At 57.9% G+C, this 21,208-nt stretch overlaps 1 protein-coding gene and 1 pseudogene across 11 annotated transcripts; one reads left to right on the top strand and one right to left on the bottom strand.

The window, feature by feature from the left end:
* Window positions 1-31: 31 nt before the first annotated feature.
* Window positions 32-8,454, top strand: LOC101137874 (B-cell receptor-associated protein 31-like; annotated as a pseudogene). Its single transcript, XR_010130914.1, has 8 exons — window positions 32-318; window positions 1,191-1,298; window positions 3,646-3,715; window positions 4,497-4,721; window positions 4,867-4,999; window positions 5,886-6,009; window positions 6,837-6,937; window positions 7,984-8,454. The product of XR_010130914.1 is annotated as a B-cell receptor-associated protein 31-like (transcript).
* A 3,915-nt stretch (window positions 8,455-12,369) lies between these two features.
* Window positions 12,370-20,469, bottom strand: LOC129527242 (sodium- and chloride-dependent creatine transporter 1-like). 10 transcript variants are annotated; one of them, XM_063698393.1, is made up of 14 exons: window positions 20,120-20,469; window positions 18,461-18,586; window positions 17,956-18,166; window positions 17,419-17,625; window positions 16,843-16,975; window positions 15,776-15,910; window positions 15,585-15,688; window positions 15,375-15,469; window positions 14,944-15,056; window positions 14,517-14,619; window positions 14,330-14,430; window positions 14,074-14,244; window positions 13,165-13,232; window positions 12,551-12,739 (listed from the first exon to the last, which is right to left on the bottom strand). In XM_063698393.1, exons 1-14 carry the CDS (start codon window positions 20,355-20,357, stop codon window positions 12,688-12,690), a joined length of 1,857 nt encoding a protein of 618 aa, XP_063554463.1. In that variant the 5' UTR covers window positions 20,358-20,469; the 3' UTR covers window positions 12,551-12,687. The 10 variants fall into 10 exon arrangements, 9 of the variants coding, with proteins under 9 accessions (XP_063554462.1, XP_063554464.1, XP_063554465.1 ...); XM_063698396.1 differs by having other exon boundaries at window positions 12,595-12,739; window positions 13,133-13,232; XR_010130913.1 differs by lacking the exon at window positions 12,551-12,739 and adding an exon at window positions 13,358-13,527 and having other exon boundaries at window positions 13,131-13,232.
* Window positions 20,470-21,208: the final 739 nt, after the last annotated feature.

Here is a 21,208-nt window from a genome sequence, read left to right as displayed (position 1 = left end):
GAGCAGTCCACCTGCCCTCGGGAAAACACCTCCCTTAGGAAAGGCCAGCAAGGCCCCCGTAAAGGAGCCACAGCTGGATCGGGGCATGGGGCTCGGGGCCCAGCGGTGTGGGAGCTCCGGGACCGAGGTGCAGTCAGGAGAGACCCTGGGGGCCAGCGGCAGTCCAAGAGGACTTTTGGAGCCAAGGCCTGACTGGGTCTCAAACAATGGGGCAGGCAGTTTGGGGTTTCAGCAGGTGGCCCAGTGCTGAGACACAAGGGAGTTGTTTCTGGTCTGCAGACACTGAGGACACTTGCTATGTGGCGTGGTGGACAGTGGGTAAGTCTTGGGAATTTCTGGCACCAGGTTCCACGGGTGGGAAGAGGCATAGGATTCAATTGTCCAAAGCTCAGGTGTGGGAATGGAAGTGTCCTGTAGAGGGTGCCAAAGACCAGGTCTGGAAACTGCATAGGCCCAGTCCCCACCCTCACACACACCGTCCCACCCCTTCCAGCTTTTTCTGCAGATCTTTCTGCAGGGGTGAGGCAGGGAGAGGAAGGGGTCGGCCGCAGTCCCGGGGCTTCCTAGTCAGAAGCCCTCTGTAAGGCACTAACTTCCCTCTTCCCTCTGCAGATTTTTTTTTTTTTTTTTTGAGACGGAGTCCCACTCCACCCAGGCTGGAGTGCAGTGGCACAATCTTGTCTCACCACAGTCTCTGCCTCCCAGTTCAAGTGATTCTCCTGCCTCAGCCTCCCAAGTAGCTGGGATTACAGGCATGCACCACCAAGCCCAGCTAGTTTTTTTGGATTTTTAGTAAAGACGGGGTGTTACCATATTGGTCAGGCTGGTTTCGAACTCCTGACCTCAGGTAATCCACCCACCTAGGCCTCCCAAAGTACTGGGATTATAGGTGTGAGCCACTGTGACCGGCCTCCCTCTGCAGATTCTACGTGGGCTCTAAGCAGCCTCTAAATTGCCTGAACACCTAAGGCTTATTTGCTAGTTGACATCTGATCTATTCTGACACTGAAAATTTCAGTGCTTTAGGGTGCTAAAAGGAAAAAAGAGGGTTTGCAAGGAATCCTGCAGTTGCTGAGGGGGTATCCTGATAAGGGAATTTTAAGCAATTACAGTAAGTGTCACTAAACTTTTTAAAAAATCTTTAACCAGATTAAACTTACACAATTTTGTTATAATTTGTGTTTCTGCAGCTTCCAATTGTGGACAAGATAAGGACCATTGCCCAGGCTGTCTATGGAGCCAAAGATATCGAACTCTGTCCTGAGGCACAAGTCAAAATAGATCGTTACACTCAGCAGGTAAAAGTTGTACTTTTAGGGGAAAAAAAATTCACCTTAGGCTCTCAGAATACTCAGCTTGACTTGAGGATTTGTACACGTCTCACCAGCTAACCTTTGCTTACTCTATTTTCTGGTTAACAAAGATGAAAGTAATATCCTCGGGTAGAGTGTAGACTATATTTAGAACTTTATGGTGAGGCATGTATCCTCTGATCCATGCATCATTTACTTCCGTGACTATAAATGTGTCTGACATGGGTGGTATCCCTGTTTGTAGGTGATGTGTGATCTTTCATCCCTCCCACTCAGCCCAGAATGTTGAAACTATCCTTTGGAGTAGAGCTGCGGAGTCAGATTTAGATGAATTGCAATGCTTCCTCTTCCTTACAGGCCTCTTACTACCTTAAAAATGCTAGCAAGTTGCCAGGGTAGGCAGATAGGAGTGCAGCCTATAAAGATGGGAATGTTTGCTGTTCTTATGCAAGTGGTTCATTGGCTTTTTACTGAGCTGCTCCACTGAGGTTGAAGGCTCCATCATCTTCTACCTCTAGCCACTGAGAAAGGCAAGTAGGCAAACAGCTGGGAAGGTGGCTATGATCTGACAGCATGTGTCATCACCTAGTCCAGTGACAGTCATGATGAATCAACTCCATTACAGGAGGCTCAGCCACCTTTTACCAAAAGGACCATGTGCCTCCAGTGTCCCTCCTACTTTGGTGTAATCAGATAGATAGAAGTCAGAACATTTTAAGAGCCTGCTGGCTAAAGAGCTTCATGATTGGTAGTGTTGACCTTATCTTTAAAAACAATCTCCAACTCCTTATTCTTTTTTGTAAACCCATTTGAAGTTTTGTTAAATGCTACCATTGCCAGCCAGGGTATTTGTTCTCCTAGGTTTGGTAAAATAGGAACTCAGAAAGTTCTAAATTCTTAGAATTTTCCCTGATGTTCTTGGCTTACCCTTTACAAAAAGGATTCCCAAGCACTGCTCTGTGCCTAGGCATTGTGGTGAAGTTTTCATTCATGTGCAATGAACCAAGTAAAATAAGGTCATTTTCATGAGGTTGCTTTGTTTTTTTTTCCCCTCAGTTTTTAATAATGATATTTAAGACTATCATTTATTGTAATATTAAGTCTTTTCTCCTTTCAGTGTTAAAATGTTATTTCTTTTATGAAGTAATCTGGTGACAGTATATAGCATACTGGTTGGTTTCTGTTTCTTTTTAATATGCCTACTGACAAAATTTTTACATTAGCAAACCTATAGAAATTACTTTAATATTTAACCATGTCTGAAATTCAAAATTCTGGCACCATTCTGAAAGGCAGTTGTGATTCTCACTCAGCAAAATTCTTATCAGTATAGAAGAGTGGAGATTTCAAAAAGAAAATGGCCCCAAGCCCAAGTCCTCCCTAAGTTGATAAGACTCTAAGATCTTCCAAATAGTTTTAGGCTAAGTCTTATGAAAATTTGACTAAAGATTTCATTCCCTTTATCTCTATCAAGGAAATACTCCTTAAAATTCGTGTCAACCAGGCACGGTGCTCACACCTGTAATCCCAGCACTTAGCACTTTGTGGGGGCAAGGCAGAGGATCAGTTGAAGCCAGGAGTTTGAGAACACTCTGAGCAACACAGCAAAACCTCCATCTCTATTTTTATTTTTTTTAAAGTTAGTGCCAAGTATGTGGTTGCAATGAATTAGCAAAGCCTCTAAAGGAACACTATGTGCCATTTAATCAGAAACAGGCTTCGAGGACACGGTGCTTTTTGTGAGACACCACATGTGACTTCCTGCTCTTTCACCTTTGGAACTCTGGGTCAGACATAGACTTTGGTCCTTAAAAACAAGAAGCTTAAATAGTGACGTCATCTTAGTTCTTGTAATGTAGTTGCAGATCAAATAACCATGATTCATAAACCAACACAAAGGAACCCTTTGCTTCTTGACTGACTCCAGAATGAGTGAACAACATGACTAAGAGCCTAGTCGCAGAGCCTTTCTCCAGACTACCTTGCTGGGTCCCGGATATTAATAGTCTTGGAAAGCGGTTTCTACAGCTGCTGCTTTGCCTGAAAATAGCAATGCTTTTCCCAAACATGCACATAACACTGCCTTCTCTTAACGAGAACCTCCAAAATAAACAATAGTCACCGTTGACCTACTAAACAGTCATCACATGGAGATGAGTTTTTATCCTCACCTTCTTGCTTCTTCAGTGAACAAGTAGTAACAAGCAGCTCCTGCGTGTGCCTCGATCTGAGCTGGCATACCATTGCTGCCGAGACTGTATAAAGTGCAAATTGAAAAACACAGGAGACTCACATCTGTATCAGTGAACACATTTTCTTTCCTTTCTTACAGGGTTTTGGAAATTTGCCCATCTGCATGGCAAAGACCGACCTTTCTCTGTCTCACCAACCTGACAAAAAAGGTGTGCCAAGCGACTTCATCTTACCTATCAGTGATGTCTGGGCCAGCATAGGTGCTGGGTTCATTTACCCTTTGGTCGGAACGGTGAGTGAGTCACACACAGCGTGTGCCTGTGTCCTGATTCCTCTACACCCTCCAGCCCAAGAAGACCTCGTTTGGGGTGCTGTTACATAACGGATGTGTTCCAGCGCAGCCTGCATGACGGGTTGGGAAGGAGGCTGGCCAGAGAAGAGAGTTCTTTTTTTTTTTTTTTTTTTGAGACGGAGTCTCGCTCTGTCACCCAGCCTGGAGTGCAGTGGCGCGATCTCCGCTCACTGCAAGCTCCGCCTCCCGGGTTCACGCCATTCTCCTGCCTCAGCCTCCCGAGTAGCTGGGATTACAGGCGCCCGCCACCACGCCCAGCTAATTTTTTTGTATTTTTAGTAGAGACGGGGTTTCACCATGTTAGCCAGGATGGTCTCGATCTCCTGACCTCGTGATCCGCCCGCCTCGGCCTGAGAGTTCTATCTTACGTTGGGACCTGTGAGCCATTCCCTGTTAGTTTAGAGAGCAGAGTGGTTCCGAGCTCAGGTTCTGGAGTCAGGCAGACATAATTTGGAATTCCAGCCATGTCCATTTCTGGTTTTTGGCCTTGGGTACATTGATTTATGCTGCTGAACTTCAGTGTCCTTCTCTATAAGCTGGGGCAGTGATAGTAACTTCCTCATCAGGTAGATGTGAGGATGCGGCGTGGCATGTTGGAAGTGCTCGGATTGATTAGCTTCTCTCGTTACCTTACCAAGGCAAGCCCAGCCTCGCAGGGAGGAAGGTGGTGCTGTGGCTTGTCTGGCACGTCTAGGCCCCGACCCGCAAAGTGCCGCGTTCCGGGACCTCATGCTGTATCGAGGCTCTTCCCAGCCCCCCAGGCTCCTGCTTCCAGCCCCTCCCAGAGCTAAGGGTGGCCGTTGGGCACAGCAGCAGAGGACAGCTCCTGGGCCCCACCTTTTCCCTCACACTGCCAGCACCAGGTTGGTGGCTTCTCGCTCGGCTGCCTTGGCAAGAGGGCAGGTCCAGGCTGGAGCCAGGTGTGGAGTGGGAGCAACCAGGAGGTGCTCCTGCCAGCCCTTCATGCTCTTTTTCTCACTTCTCCCTTCTTTTTGTAAATAATCGCAGCCTGCTTAGACACCTGGTGACTCTCATCTCGCAGCAGGCCACACTGCTGGCCTCCAATGAAGCCTTTAAAAAGCAGGCGGAGAGTGCTAGTGAGGCGGCCAAGAAGTACATGGAGAATGACCAGCTCAAGAAGGTGAGTCCAGTTTCCCTACCCACCATGGGGCGTCCTGGTGTTATACTGTGGGAGCCACATTCTTTAGGGCCTCAGTGGCCACTGCTAGCCTATCACCCTGGGAAATGTGCCTGAAAAGCCAGAGTTGGGTGGAGGCGCAGAGGGGAAGTCCTCACTGGGGAGAGTATGCCTGCTGGAGGCGTCTGTGTGTGAGGGTCTGGGTGAGGAGGAGGGTGTTGCTGCTCTCGTTTCCATCCACTGCTTCCAGTCAGACCCTTCCCTGAGAAAAACAGCCCCTCAGTGAGCCAGGCCCTCTGCTGTGATCCGAAGGCCCTCAGCTAGGCCCTTGTTCCCTGCAAGATTGCCGCACCCCCTCTGGAACTCGGGGTCTGTGGCATCCCTCAGTGCTGGAGAGGAGGTGGGGGCAGGGTAGTTGGCCAGTCTTAGACGTCCTGTCAGGAGGTGAGCTGCAAGGCAAGCTCAGAGGGATGTGGATGCAGAGGTGGGATAGAGCTGGCCAGGCCGACTGGGGGCTCCTGACTGCAGTGAGCGGCACCGTGTGGGGAGCACGAGGCACCACCATCCGCGGAGGGGTTGGTGAGCACCATGGAGCTGCTGAGCCCTGCTGCTCGGGAAGGAGGCAGGGCCAGGGGCCAGGGCAGGCAAGGCGTGCCCAGCGAGCTGCAGCAAGTGGCCCCGCTGGCGCTTCTCTTCCCCTCAGCAGGCAGCCACGCCCTGGCCTTTGCCTAGGAGCTGGGAGCAAGTGGTGGCTCGGTTCCGCATTGACATTTCCGAAGGGGCGAGTGGCCAGGGCAGCTTGAGGAACCACAGCTCGGTGGGGAGGATGGGGCTGGAACCTCTCCCTCCCTACCTCCTGAGTAACCCTGGCCTTTGGCGCTTTTCCCAGTGATCTGCTGTTGACAGAGGCAAACTGGATGTCGGGAATGCTGAGGTGATGTTGGAGGAAGAGAACAGGAGCCTGAAGGTTGACCTGCAGAAGCTAAAGGACAAGCTGGCCAGCACTAAGCAAAGTGAGGCTGGACCTCGTGTCCTTCCCCGCAGGGAAGTCCAGAGGAGCGTCCTCTGCCCACTGCTGCCCATTTTGTGCCAAAGTATTAGTAACAAGCCTTGCACGCATGCTCGAGGGTTGCGTGAAAACAAACAAATAGCACCCTGTGTCTCCAACCCCAATGCAGCCATGCTTAGCCCGCAGGCCAGTGAAGCTAAGTGGTTTGAATGGGGCTCAGGAGGAACCAGGCTGCAGTCGGTGGGCCTCGATTGCCCTGCACTAGAGCAGTGCATGCTGGGGCTTTCCCGTCCAGAGTGTGGCACAGTAGCCCCAGCATGCCTGGGGGCTGAGAATGAGGGGAATGTGGGAGTGGCGTTCAGGAGGGGAGTGGGCGGCTCCCAAGTGGCCTGCCTGTCTTTGGTCTCCCACGCATAGACTTAAGTCTCGGGCGTTTTCCCACAATACCACAGGCCTCGCCTGCTGCTGCTGTCTGCAAGGCATGGTTGTCATTGGGTCTCGCTTTCAGGCTGGGATCTTGCTCCCTGTCTCCCACCTTCAGCCTCCCTGGAGGTTACCATTGCCGAGAGCCACTAGAGTTCCCCTCCATTAAAGGGACTGGGGGATGTCCTCTGTATTTCTTTTGCTTTATCTTGAGCTTTTTTGTCAGCCCTTTCCCTCTACTTTGGGGGCCTGCAAAAGCAGAGGGGCTTTATTTTGAGAAGTAGGCTCCTGTATAACCTCGTTTGAGATAGATTTGGGCCAGTTTCTGGTGTCTGTAGCAGTCAGGTTTTTTCCCCCTAATTCCTGTCTTTTCATTTCTGTTTTCTTGGTCATTTACATCATTTAAAGAACTAGAGAAAGCTTAAAACCAGGTTCTGGCCATGCGGAAGCAGTCTGAGGGCCTCACCAAGGAGTACGACCACTTGCTGGAGGAGCACGCAAAGCTGCAGGTCAGCCCTCACGTATCGCTGCGCCCAGGGCAGGAGAGCAGAGCAGGATGAGGCAGCCCGTGCGGGTATGGAGAGAACCTTCCAGGGGCCCAGGGGCCGGCTGCCCTCTCCCCCACTCCCCCTGGCCACCTCTGCCCTACTGAGTGGGACCGTTCACCAGGCAGGAGAGGGGTGGCCTGGCAGCAGATGTAGGCACTTGCTGAGGCAGCCCTCAGGAGTGGCACTGGCTCACTAGGCTCTGAGCCTTCCTACCTTCGTACTCAGGCTCATTCAATGGTTTGGGGCCCGGTCAAGAACAAATAAGCAGGTGAAACTCTGGGACCCACTGCTGGCCTTTTTTCCTAGAGTGCTGGGGGGTGATGTAGGGCAAAGATCCCTGGGCAAGTGAGGGCACAAGGTGTCAAAAAGTCACCTCCCCTAGCAGGCACTAGTTGTGGTCATCACCTGCTGCCCTAGGCGTGATCCGAGTCCTCAGACTAGCTTGGGTGCACCAGGCCGCATTTGGAAGCCCAGGCGGTCTTGACGTTGGGAGTGAGGGCCACATAAATACTCCTAACTTTGGACAGCTGGCCTCAGTGCTTGGTGGCCCAAGTTTGGGCACCACAGCAGGTGGGGAGGAAGGGTCCAGCCTCAAAGGGGGCACCCATGCCTTCTGTATAGGGCAGGCTTGGCAGATGGGACTTGGGCTTCGAGGGCACCTGTCAAAGGTGTGCAGAGTTGGGAAGGGCCTGATCAGGTCTTGAAGGGGACTGGATGCCTTGCTGTTCCCTGCAGCCAGGACTCAGCCCCCAGTGAGGTCCTGGCAGTCCTCCCTGGCTGGCGTTAGGTCCAGGGTTTTCCTTAGAGTGTGGGCCAGGGCTGACGCTCCCACCCTGGCAGGCCTTTGGGTGAAGCCGAGGAGGGGGCCCCTTGCTCACTTGAATAGCTGTTGTTAGGAGAGAGGGGAACCGAGCTGGACCTCTGGGGCATGGGGCTGGAGGTGGCAGGGGAGGAGTGGACCTGGTCAACCTACTGCTGTGGGATTTCTGTCCCTTTCCCGGCTGCAGTAGATGGTCCCATGGACAAGAAGAAAGAGTAAGGGCCTCCTTCCTCTCCTGCCTGCAGCTGGCTTCCACCTGGCACGTGCCTGCTGCTTCCTGAGAGCCCGGCCTCTCCCTCCAGTACTTCTGTTTGTGCCCTTCGCTTCCCCCATTCCCTTCCACAGCTCATAGCTCCTCATCTCGGCCCTTGTCCACACTCTCCAAGCACATTACAGGGGACCTGATTGCTACATGTTCAGAATGCATTTGCTGTCATCCTGCTTTGCCTGGCCAGGCCTGGCACAGCCCTGGCTTCCATGCCTGAGCGTGGAGGGCACGAGTTAGTTGTAGTCCGGCTTGCGGTGGGGCTGACTTCCTGTTGGTTTGAGCCCCTTTTTGTTTTGCCCTCTGGGTGTTTTCTTTGGTCCCGCAGGAGGGTGGGTGGAGCAGATGGACTGGAGTTTCTCTTGAGGGCAATAAAAGTTGTCATGGTGTGTACGTGGTGCGGTGTGTGACTGCGGCCGTGGGGAGGGCTGTGTTTTCTCTCCTGCCTGGAGCCCCCAAGCGGCCACAGCCCTTCAACCTGTTTCCCCCACTGAAGGCCAGGCTCACACCTGTTCTCGAAGGCCCTGTCCTCTCTGTCCTCCTGCTCCCCGGGCTGGGCCAGGCCTTGCTTCAGGGCCACCCGCCGAGTGTGTGTCCCGTCTGCCTCCCTGGGTGTGGGCAGCTTGGGAGGCTCAGTAAACCGGAGGTCCTTTGGCTAGAGGACTCGCTTGCCTTCTCTGGGTTCCTGTTCGTCACATTTGGGACAGACAGAACATGGCAGAATGCCACTAGTCACTCCCTGCCCCACCCCCTCCTGAAGGTTTGCAGGATGACCTCTGATTAATGCCAGCTGGGAGAGGAGACTTGTCCTTGGCAGTGACCTGGAGCTGGCCCAGGGCAGAGCTAGGCAGAAAGGGGCTGGGAATGGGCTGGGGCCCTTGGCCCTGAGAACGTGCTGGGTGTGTGCCTGCCACCAGAGCGCTGTGCTGGTGCTGGCTCCAGGGCATCCCTCCCATGGCTCCCTCAAAGCTGTGTCTTCCAGGCCCACAGCAAGCCAGGCCAGAACCGGGGCTTCCTGCCTGGCACCAGTGCCCAGGCCCCTGCACTGTGCTGCTCTCCAGTAGCACATGAGGAAGGCAGCCCCCACCCGCAGCACAGTGCTCCCACCCTGCAGGGCCTCTGCCATACCTGGTGTCTGCATGAGGACTGGGCAGAAGGGTCAGGGGAGCAGGTTAGAGGTGTGTCTCCTGGAACTGGGGGGACCCCTGAAGGATGTTGATGCTGGCAGGGTAGCTGATGGCCTGCTGTGCATGCTTGCTTCTGTCTGCCCTGTCCAGGCCCAGGCCAGTGGTTCCCTTCTCTAGCATCCTGTCGCCCTTCCCTTGTGCTCAGAGCACAGCCGCCTCGTGACGAGTTCTGTCCCTTTCCAGGCGATCTGAGACGTGGTGTCTGAGGGAGTAGGGGACACGTGGGCAATACCCTCTGGTTGCTGTGCCAAGGCCGAAGGCTGATCCCACTTCTCCAGGAAGTGTTCTCGGCTACCTTGGGCCTCCCTGAGCTCACCCTTCTCTGAGCTTTGAAAGGCTAAAGTCCAAACGGGTGCTTCCCTCACCAGCCCTGATGGCTTCTTCCACTGTTCTGCCTAGGCTAGCAGCAGACAGAAAGCTGCACAAGGCCAGCTTCTGGAGCGCCCTTTCTAGTGGAGTGACAGAACAACAATGGGGCAGGGGGTGTGGGCACAGGCTCTTAGAGATGAAAATTGAGGCGCTCGCCCAGCCTAGACTGGAGGGCGGCCTGCAGGCTCGCGCTTTCCTGGATCAGCTTCTGTTCCAGGGCGTTTGCACCCATGGGCATCCTCATCTGTTTTCTTACCCATCTTCCACTAGACTGCGAGCTGCTTGAGGGCAAAGCCTGCTGCTTGTTGATCTCTGTGTCCTAACCCCTGATGCGGGAGCTAAGTCCTGAGGTAAGGGTGTTTCCATTTCAGAACCCACTTTAAATGACACGCCTCTGTGAAGTTTCCTTTTTTCAATGTCTTTTTTCTGTGTGTTTGGTGTCATCATGGTGCATGAGGTGGCTTGGAGGGCATTTGGCCTGGAGGTGTGGAGAACAATTAGCAGAGGGTGATTGTCATCCAGGCAGAGACCTGGCCGACAGTGTATAAAGCAGTTGGCCTGAGCTCAGGGGTCCTGAGGGTGACTGTGGGCTGCAGGACAGTTGGAGTCGGTTGGGGACAGGGGCTGTGTGAGGGCCTGGGGCACCCTGGGGAGAGGTCTTGCCGATGTTGGGAAGCACCTTTGCAGCTAAGGAGGGCCAGGCTGGAGATCTGGGAGCTGCCAGCAGGTGGGGTTCTTGAAGGCGCAGGCATGGTGAGAGGACAGGCTTCTTGGGGAGAAAAAGAAAACTGGAAACAGCAGTTGCTGAAGAGATGGGGGCCAGGGACTGCAGGTCAGGCTCCAGAGCCCCCGGCTGAGCTAGGGTGGGACTGCACTGCCACTCCTTTCTCTGCTCCCTGTCTGGTCCATGTATTTCTCACCCAGGCTCTTGGTTGGCCGTATTCTAAGCCAGGTCCCTCCCCTGGCTCCAGAAGTTTAGGGGTAAAGCACCTCCATAGGGGGTGCTGCCCGCTGAGGAGCAGGGCCTCTGGGGGTTCTCCCATAGCACGATAGCAGTCCTGGGCAGGACACAAAGGGAGAAGCCCAAGCTGTCACTTTGCTCTGAGGGGCCACCTGCTCCCCCTTCACAGGCTCCAATCCCTGATGTTCTCTGTGCTTGCCTGAGCCGCCCACTGCATTGCCTGCTGTGCCCTGCCGTGGCACCCAGCCCTTTCAGGGTGGGATGCCACATGCTCATCTTGTGCACGGGGTCCCGCCCCTTGAAGGACCTGTCTGTACTCACTGTCTCCAATTCCTCTCCGCCTCTTCTCATGGTAAACGCATATATATCATACACATATATAGTGTCATCAATGTATATGTAATGAGCCATTTTCACCATCGTTGTGTGCAATTCAGTGGCATTAAGTGCAGTCACAGTGTTGCGCAGCCACCACTTCCATCCACCTCTAGAATTTATTTTCTCAAACTGACACTCTGTCCCCACTCAACACTCCCCACCCTGTCCCCAGCCCCTGGCACCCACCCTTGCCCTCTGTCTCTGTGGATCTCCCTCCTCTCATGTAAGGCCCTGTCTCTCTCACAGGAGCAGAACCCTATAGCAAGTGTCCCTTTATGATGGCTCATTTCACAGAAATGCCCTCCAGGGGTCAGCCATGTTGTGTCGTGTGTTGGAGTGCCTTCCCTTTCCAGGCCGGCTCATATTTCCTTGCCTGGGTGAACTACGTTGTTGTCTCTCCCTTCGTCTGCAGATGACACTGGGCTGCCGCCACTCCTTTACTCAGTCGCACACCAGCCAGCCTTTCACACACACCCCCTCATGCAAGCCACCCTCACCAGGCCCCTGTGACCCTTGCCAGACTCAGTGAGCATTTGCAGGTCACTGTCCTTCACCAGCAGCAGCAGCAGCAGCACTGGACAGATGGAGCCAGCCACTGCTCCTCCCTGACCTGTGAGGGGTCCTCACCGGCTCAGGTTGCAGGACCCCACCAGGAGCCCTCAGGCATCCTCCCCCATCGCTGCTGCATCTTCCCTCTGCACCTCTCATTGTGTCCTGGGACTTGCGGCGTCCCTTTGAGCTCACCCAGGCTCAGGGCTTTCAGTGTCATCTCTATGTGGTAAGAACTTGCAAAGTTCCATCTCCAGTACTTTCTGGAACTCCTGTGTCCACCTGCCAACTAGACATCTCCACTTGGATGACACTTCCTGCATGACACACCCAAGGCTGACTCCGGACCATTCTCTCCTTGCTTCCCTGTTGCAGGACCTGGTAGCTCCATCTTTCCTCTTGCTCAGGCCAAATCTGTTGTCCTTAACTCCTCTTTGAGCCCTGCATCCTGGTCATGCACAACCCCTATTGGCTCCACCTTCAAAATTGATCCCTGATGCAAAGAGTTATCCCCTCTGCTGCTACCAGCCTGGCCCAAGTGACACAAGGCACATGTTCAGTGACAAATTCTTGGGGTAACATTTTGAAAATTTCAGCACCCATGGCTTTACACCCACCCTTCCCTGTGGGTGTGGCTGCTCCCCAGCTCTCTCGTCCTGCTCTCCCCAGGTGCCTCGGCTCCAGGGGGACAAGGCTTTCCCTGGGCTGCTGCCTTCCCTGCTCCCTTCCCAGTCCCCAGAAGGGTGCAGGCCTCAGAGGCCTCCAGAGCAGAGCCTTGCCCACCGCAGCAGCTCCAGCTGGAGGAGGTTCCCCCTACTTCCTGTACCCCGACCCCTTAGAGCAGCAGAGGCAGAAGCAGAGGCCTGCTTTGGAAAATGACATGTTTTTATTTCTATGTTGGCAGTGGCTTTTTAGCACAGTAAGAATGTACCCACAGGCCCACCAACCTCACCCAGCCCCAGACCTGCCTCTGTCCGGGTGTCGGGGAAGCCTTTCTTGGGGTCACTCAGCCGTCTCGGGACTGGATGTGACAGACATACGTGGGTTAAAGCTGCTACACAGAAGACTGGAGGTGCAGGAAGTGCATCTGCCTTAAGCCTGGACGTGGGAGCCGTGTCCGGGGTCCCTTCCCGGGGGTGTGCCCAGCCCAGGGCACAGGGTGGGAAGCCTGAGCAGGCCAGGTTAGCAGCCCAGACACCCAGGATGGAGTATTGCAGCCTCTTGCCTCACAGACCTGTGGGCAAAGGGACAGTGTGGGGACAGCCCCAAGGCCCCCACCATGCACTTTTCCAATCCATTCTGGGGCTGGGGACCACACACACACATCCACACAACAGACTCGCACACGCAACAGCTCGAAGCTTTTGTTTTGCCTCTGAAAGTTAGATCTATAAATTCACACTCCTAGGCTAGGGGCAGAGGGGTAAGGTAGGGCTCACAGGGATGGGAGTGGTAAGGAGAGGATGGTTTGGGCTCCTTCCTTTTTTTAGAAATATACAAGCAGAAATCTCATTCTCTCAAGTTTTTATAAAATGTGCAAAATACAAGCCTCCTTTGCCCAGAGGCACCATTTACATCTGGTATTCACCTTTGCTAAGAGATAGAAATCTATATATACTCTACGTACTCACGCACGTGTGTACTCGCACCCAAGCTCACACAATTGATATTGGTGGTGATTGGTGCAGGAACCAGAAGGTTCCACTGCTGGCTGGCTCTCTAAGCTTCTATAACAGGGATGGGGAGAGGGGTATAGCCCAGCTGAAATATTTGTCTTGTTTCTGCTGCCCCTCCCTTGCCTCCCTTCTCCTCTCTCTCCTCCCTCCCATCTCTTCCTCCTTCCCTTCCTCACATTTTCCAAGCTGCCACTGCTGCTTCTGGGGTGAGGGGTCACCCAAGGGTGTGCTGCAGAGCAGAGCCTGGAGAGGTGGGCAGGGGGTGGGCGTGGCAGGGGCAGGAGAAGAGCAGCACTGCGGGTGGGGGTGGGGCACTAGGCGGGGCCTAGGACCAGCTGGGCTAGGACTGGAGGGGGAGACGCATCTATTTTTGGTGGGTTGTGATATTTTTGGCATTTTATTAAAAATGGAAAAAGTTGTTTTAGTGAGCACTCATGGTGCTTTCTCCCCTCCTCTCCCAGCAGACCCCAAAAGTGTCAGGGAAAGGCAGGCCCCCTGGAGGGGTGGGGTGGGGCTGAAGCAGGGGCTGCTATGGTTACCAGAGGTGAGCTGGTGATGTGAGCTGAGCTGTCACATGACACTCTCCACCACAACGACCTTGCTGCTCTCGGACACTGGGGTCAGGGTGGTCAGGCCCCTGACATCTGCGTCCTGAGCTCAGTACTCCAAGTGGTGGAGGCCCCAGATGGGCTGGGTCAGGTGCTGCCAGCACTGCAGGAGAGGACATGTTGAAGCCCCCAGGGTCACCTGCTCATCCCCACGGTGACTTCCTCTGCCTCTCTCCAGTTCCCACTGCCTGAAACCCTAGTCGGGGCCACTCCCTGGCTAGGAAGCAGGCTGGGTTGAATGTTCACAGCAGGGGAGGGGAGGGCGGGCCGGGCGGGAGCCTTACCTCAGCCATGGTGCCCTTGGCCCTGAGGAGGCAGCACGGGAGGTGCAGCAGCACACACAGCATGGAGGACAGTGCGAAGGCCCAGCCTATGGCTTCACCCCACCACGGGTACACGTAGGTGTTGTTGTAGACCAGCGGCTCATAGTACACAACGTTGAAGATGAAGATGCCCTATGGACCAGAATGCCACGGTTAATGGGGCCCCCACCCCGCCCTGCCTCCCCCCCTACCCCGCCCCACCTCCCCCAGCCCTTACCATGCAGACCAGTGGGGTGAAGAAGGACCAGCACCATTTCATCCAGGGGCAAGGTCGGTACCCGATCATACAGGCAATGTCGTCCGTGAAGCGGTCAGCTCCTGTGGTGAAGCGAGGCGGGAGGGCCAAGCTGGAGACCTGCCTTCCCCGCCACCGTGCCCCAGCCCAGCCCTCAGCCATGACCTACCGTACACCCGGGCCATCACCACGCACTCCCAAAAGGCCTGCCAGAGCAGGGTGGTGCCGCTGGACGAGTAGTAGTCAAACAGCAGGAAGACGTACATCCCGCCCTGGGGGACAGCCCAGTCAGGGAGGATGGCGGACGGCCACCAGAGGTCACAGGCAGACCCCCCACCCCACTGACGTCAGTCACCATGGAGAGATCAATGACAAAATGGAGGGCACAACAGAGGGCCACAGAGATCTCCCTTTGGAAACGGAAGTAGTAGGAGGCCGGGAGGAGGTTGAGGAGGCCGGTGATGAAGCCCTCCACACCTAAAAACTGTGGCCAGGGCAGCTCAGGCGGAGCCCCGCACCACCCTCCACCCCTTTCCTTGCCTGCAGCCCTTACTCTGCCCCCCTCCTGGCTCCCTGTCCCAGAGCCCTATGCAAACCTGGCTGTCAAGACCAAGCAGCAACAGCATGAAGAAGAACAGGGCAGCCCAGAGTGGGGCCACTGGCATCAGTGTGACAGCCCGCGGGTAGGCGATGAAGGCCAGGCCCGGCCCTGTGGGAAAGGTGCAGGCTCTATACCTTGCAGCCGATGTCCTGCCCTGCGTGCACCCTGAGCCCTGCCTGCAACACTCACGCCCATGCCCACACCTGCCTCTGAGGCGCTGTCAACCCTGGGTCATGCAGCAGGGGCTGGCAAGTCCTGTCTCTGTCAACATTGACAAATCCCAGGACCTGCCCCCGCAGGCCCACAATCTGACAAGTTCCGTTTGAATCCTCGTCACCTTTCAGCATTTCTATTGCGTGTTCTTGTACATCATGCATCTGGGTGGCAGTTGCTGCTCTGGAGGCGGGGCTGGGGGTAGGGCCCTACCTGACTCTGCCACCTTGGAGATGTGCATGCCCTGCTCTGCAGCCATGAAGCCCAGGATGGAGAAGACCACGAAGCCAGCAAAGAAGCTGGTCCCACTGTTGATGAGAGCCAGGATGATGGCGTCCCGGAGGGGTGGAGGGGCCAGAGTGGATGGGTTAGGCTGCTGGGCAGGGCAGGACAGGGCACGGGTGGCAGGCTGGTGGTGCTTACTTGTAGCAGTTGTTGTTGAAGTGGTTGTAGCTGCCCAGGGCTGTGAGGGCCCCCAGGCCAATGGCGTCAGAAAAGAAAATCTGGCTCCCCGCATCTATCCATACCTAGAGGAGGGCCGGAGAGCACAGGCATGAGGAGCCTGCAGGGCTCCCCACCAGCGCACTGCTGCAGCCTCCCCACCTCCACCTCACCTGAGGGGACCCCAGCTTTGACCAGTCAGGCTTGAGATAGTAAATGATGCCATCCAGGGTGCCAGGCAGCAGCACTCCACGCACCAGCAGCACGACCAGGACCACGTAGGGGAATGTAGCAGTGAAGTACACGATCTGGGGGACCAGGCTGCTCAGCGGGGACTGCGGCACCACCTCCCTCACACGCCCACTCCCAGCACCTCCGGTCCCCCTTGCAGGCAGGTATGTTCAGAGGTTCTCATTCTCCTCCGAGCCATGGCTCCCACCAGAGGAAGCTAGGGGCAAGGCTGGGCCCCGGCAGCCCTGCCAAGTGCAGTGGGGAAGCTCTCTGGGTGCCTCGTTTGTCTGCAGGGACGCATGTTGGTGGGGAGCGGGCGAGCCTCTGGGAGCTCTCCTCAGTGGGGACAGGAGGCGTGGAGCATGTGGGGAGTGAGAGCTGTGTGAGTGTGTGGGCAGTGCAGGTGTGGGAGGCCCAGGCAAGGAGCAGGATATTGGATCGGGGCCGGGTCCCCCTCCTCTTCGGGAGAGAGGTGGGGGCTGAGCAGGTGGAGAGTGGAACTGGGCCAGGCAGAGGCAGGCAAGACACGGCTGCCACACCGTCTGCCCCCTCTTCCCACATGCTGCTCTGGGGACCTTGTCCCCCAGGGAGCTGGCCATGTCCCACAGCTCTGGACACTGTCTTCTTTGTTCAGGTTACTCCCCAGCCTGACCGGGAGCCCCCAAGGGATGTGGCCAGACTCTGCTCTGGGTCCCCAAGGCAAGATAGGCAGGTAACAGATGGCCAGACCAGGTCCACCAGACTGTCACAAGAGTCAGAGACTGGCAAGAGGGCACCGGTGGGGGTGATGGGCACAGGGAAGGGACAGTGCCTGCCGGGGCCTCTCCCCACAGTGGCAAAGGATGCTGGGCCCTGGATTTGTAGGGTGGGGAGCATTGCTTGGCTTTCAGTACCTCCCCCTTCCTTAGGGCTAGACTCTGGTCACCTCCCGTTGCCACAGGTGTGCCTGGCACAGACATCCAGCTCCCAGGGCTGAGACACCCTCCCCCCTGCATGCCTCTAGTGGTACCTTTCCCGTGGATTTGACCCCCTTCCAGACACAGAAGTAGACCAGCACCCAGCAGGCCAGCAGACAAAGGGTCACCTCCCAGTTGAGGGCCCCTGGCACCTCCAGTCCCCCAGACAGCCTCAAGACTTTGTTCCTAGGGGAGGGAGGGAGGTCCCATGAGGCCTGTGCCAGCAGAGGATGGAGCCACAAGGTCCACCCCCAGGAGTCGTGGCTCCTTTCTCTCCCACAGCCCAGGGTTCAGCGGGCCCTCTTGTCCATCTGGGCTGGGCCTGGAGCCCATGAGCCCCTGGCCTTTGGGAGGCCACTCCCATCCCACCCCACATGCAGCCCCAGCTCTCCCATCAGGCGGGAGTGACCAGGACAGTGATAGGCTGCCGAACCCAGGAAAGAGGCTGACCTGGCCCAGCCCCTGGGGCTGGCCCCAGGACTCTCTGAGGGCAGGAAAGGGCAGGCAGGGTCCAGGAGGGACTGCCAAGCAACACCCTGGTCCCCCCTCAGGGCCATTCCCCTGGAGCCGGGCAATGTGAGGGAGACCTGGGGGATGGGATGGGCTTGGCCCAGAGGTGCTGGACTCACTCCCAGAACTTGATGACAGGGGACCGGTGGTCAGCAAGCTGGTCACAGGTGAGGTTGGCCAGGCTGGCATTGGCACAGTCTTCATGGCGGAAGATCTCCACGCAGTCGGGAGTGTTCCAGGTGTGGCCACATGTGGCCCAGGGCAGCGTGGTGGTAAAGGACTTGACCAGGTAATAGAAGCCCCAGGCCAGGACCATGATGTAGTAGCTGTTGCAGTAGAAGATGATCACCATTGAGGCGTAGCCCAGGCCTGGGGCCGGGAAGTCCTTGCCATGTAGGTTCTTTCCTGGCCACCTCCCCCTGCCACCCCTTCATCTCCCCACCCAGGCTGGCAGTGCTCCCACCGTCTGTCTTTCTGGAGCCTTGTTTGTGGTGCTCCTGACTCCCCTGGACTCCCCCTTGTGTGAGCCCCAACACTGGGCTGACTCCGCAGCCTGACTCCTCTCCTCCAGCCGCCCCCTAGACCCAAGGCAGGGCGAGCCCCTCTCCTCCTGTCCCCATCTGACCAAGTGCTGTTGAGTCTCCAGCCTCACACACCTGGCCCCTTCTGTGGGTCCCACTGCCACCATGGCAGTTCCAGGAGGTCCAAGCCTCCACCTGGCCACCCAGTAGCTCCAGTCCTCAGCAGCTGGTGGTGGTGGTGGTGGGAAGCGGGGGAGTTTCCAGTAGCCTGAGGTAGTGTTGGAGACAGTTGCCCCCACAGTGGGCAACCTTAGTACGTCGCTCCACCTGTCTGTGCCCCAGCGTCCTTGGGGATAGTAATAGTAGGACCTACCTAGAGAGCCAAGTGTGCTGGGCAGGTCCCATCCCCAGCCCGGCTATTCCTGGCCTGTCCTTGCCTTGTGGAGCTGCCTATGCCCCCTCTAGTCCCTGCTTCCCCAAGTTCGCTGTGCGGCCTGAACATCTCCTCCAGGATCCCCCCTCAAGACTGGGATGCCATCACGTGGCCCCAGGCCTGGTGCTCAGGACAGGAAAAGATTTCTCAAGTGGGAGCCAGCTGGGAAAAGGGGGCAGTCCCTGAGGCTGGCCAAGGGCTGCTCACCTTTGAACAGGGGACAGATGTTCCAGACATTGATGCTGCCTGCCTTCATGAACTGGCCCAGCTCCAAGAAGAAAATGGGGATCCCTCCGACCAGGGAGATCAGGACGCAGGGAATAAGGAACACACCTGGGGGTGGAGGCACAGGGTGGACTCAGGGTGGCCCCCAGCCAGGCTGCCCAGGCCCAGCAGACCAGCCCAGACTCCAAAGGCCCCATCACTACTTCCCACTGGGTAAGTCAGTGTAGGGGTGGCCACTGACTCAGGCCCCAGGTGGGGTCTTCAGGGGGTGGGTTCAGTGTGTTGAAGAGGCGCTACGGTAGCCCCTGGGCCATTGAAGCCCTATTCCCTGGGTGGCAGAGAGGCCCTAGGCCCACAGGGCTTCCAGCCCCATGGTTACTTGGGGTGATGGCCATGGAGGACATGCACGCTCAGACACGCAGGCTGTCCCTAGTGCCGCAATTCCCTGTTTCAGGCAGCACAGTCAGGGCACATGCGTGTGTGTGTGTGCGCCAAGGCTGGGTGATCAGGCCTGAGGGGCTCATCCAAAGGCAGGGAGCACAACTGTCCTGCACTTGGACGCTTGCCTGCAAGTGTGAGGTCCAAGGCAGAGGGCGGGTGGGTCACAGTCCCCTGCTGGTGGGATGACCACGTGCAAGGACAGAGGGATACAAGTGCGGGAAAAGGGGCCAGGCCGGCCTTAGCAAGCCCAGGGAGTCGGGCTCTGCAGGAGATAGGGCGTGACACAGGCCCTGGCCAGCAGGCTGGGGTGGGGGTGGCAAAAGGGCAGGGAGAGCTGGGTGCCACTAACCTCTTCTCCTCTCTGGGCCTCCTACCCTTGCCCTGGCTGGGCTCGCTCCACTACTCAGAGGCCGAGCTTGGCTGCAACTTGCCTGACTCCAGGTCCCAGCATCCTTCTCCTGACCTTGGGCAAAGGCCTTTGCTCTGGACCTCTGTTTCCCACCCATCACCGGGTCACTTCGGCTTCCAGCAACCCCAGTGCTGTTTTGTAGTCACAGGACACACGCGTGCCCATCGCTGTTGCTAAGCTGGGCCCGGGCGGGCGGGCAGGCATGGGACGTGCGTGCAGTGTGTCCAGTGGCGGCGCCAGGCGGGCCAGGCCGCAGGCTTCCCAAGCCTGGCTCGGGCACCCAGTGTTCTAGGCCCGGGCCAGAGGGGAGGGGCGGGAGGGCCGCCAGGGGAGGGGAGGGCAGGGGGAGGGACAGAGTGGCCCATTGTGTGTGTGTGTGTGTGTGTTCTGTGTGTGCACACGTGGGGGGCCCACACAATGTGCCGCTTGTGTGCCCGACCCGCGGGGGCAGCCAGGGCTCCTTACCTCGAGGAGACCCCAAGGAGCAGGCCTGCTTTCCCACCTCGGCGGCCAATCGCTCCTCCCAGCCCAGGAGTCTGGGGGGCAGTCTCGCGGGCATCGCCCGCCCCCTCCCCTCACCCTGCCAGGCACATGACTGCGAGGGGGGTGGAGGCGCCCGGCTCAGCCACCGAGCGGCAGCGGCGGACCAGGGGTGGCCCCGACCCTGCGTGCCCGGGGGCCAACCGCTGCCCGGACTTCACCCCTCCGCGGCGGCTCCTGTGGTCGGGGGTCGGGCATCGGGGGCCGGCAGCCTGCTGGGGGAGGGGGCCGCGGCGGGCGGGGGAGCTCACCTCCGCCGTTCTTGTAGCACAGGTAGGGGAAGAGCCACACGTTGCCCAAGCCCACGGAGAAGCCCACGCACGACATGATGAAGTCCATCTGGCGCGTCCAGGTCTCTCTCGCGCGGCGGCACGGCCAGGCGGCCGCCGGCTGTCCCCAGGCCCGCGGGGCCGTCGCCCTTGGGCCCCGTCGGGCCGGGCGCGGTGAGGGGGCCCTTCTTCTGGTCGCTGGACACGCTATAGATGCCATTCTCGGCGCTCTTCTTCGCCATGGCCCCGGCGGGCCGCACGGCCGGGCCGGGGTCGCGGCGCCTCTCGGGGGGCGGCGGTCAGGCGGGGGGCACCGGCGGCACCGGGAAGGGCTCCGAGGGCGCGGGCCGGCCGGGGGCCGGGGGGCGGCCGGGCCTGGGGACGGGGCGGCGGGCGGGCGGCGGGGTGCGAGGCGCGGGCGGCGCTGTCAGAAGAAGTCCACGAAGCACTTGAAAGTGAGCCTGAAGAATCTCCTGTGTGTCGGGGGCCCGGAGGCGCGCGGGCGGCGGCGGGGCCTGGGCGGGTGGCGGCGGTGGTGGCTCCCGAGGCTCTTACCCGCGGCCCGGGCGGCGGCGGCAGCCGCGGCTCCTCGCCCGACCCGAGGCTCAGCCTAGCGGGGCGCGGGCGACATCGGCGCCCGCGGTCTGCAAGCGGCGGCCGGAGCAGGGGCCGGGTCCCGCGGCGGCTGACCGGGTCGCCCGCGACTCCGGTGGCGGCGGCGGCTCAGGCGCGCCTCGCCCTCTCCTTCCCGGCGGCAGCAGCTGCAGCCGCTCTCGGGGCCGCGGCGGGCTCAGCGACTCGCCGCCGCTCTCCGACTGTCCCTCTCTTCCCCATCCCCGGCCGGCCGCAGCTTAAAAACCGACTCCGGGGTGATGTCACTATCGCCCCACCCCCACGGCCGGCCGCCCCCTCTCCCCCTCCCCTCCCACTCCCCCTCCCGCATCCCTCCCTCCCGCCCTCCTCGTCACACTCCGCTCACCTCGTCCCTGCCCTCCTCCTGGGGAGGAGACGCTGCTCCAGCGGGAGGCAGGATGGTGGCTACCTGGGGCGGCTGCCAGCTCCTCCCGCAGG

This window comes from Gorilla gorilla, chromosome 16 (genome assembly GCF_029281585.2).
Source record: "Gorilla gorilla gorilla isolate KB3781 chromosome 16, NHGRI_mGorGor1-v2.1_pri, whole genome shotgun sequence".
In the NCBI taxonomy this organism is placed as follows: domain Eukaryota; kingdom Metazoa; phylum Chordata; class Mammalia; order Primates; family Hominidae; genus Gorilla; species Gorilla gorilla.
The sequence above is the reverse complement of the archived record's forward strand: the minus strand, read 5'-3'. Positions and strand labels throughout refer to the sequence as shown.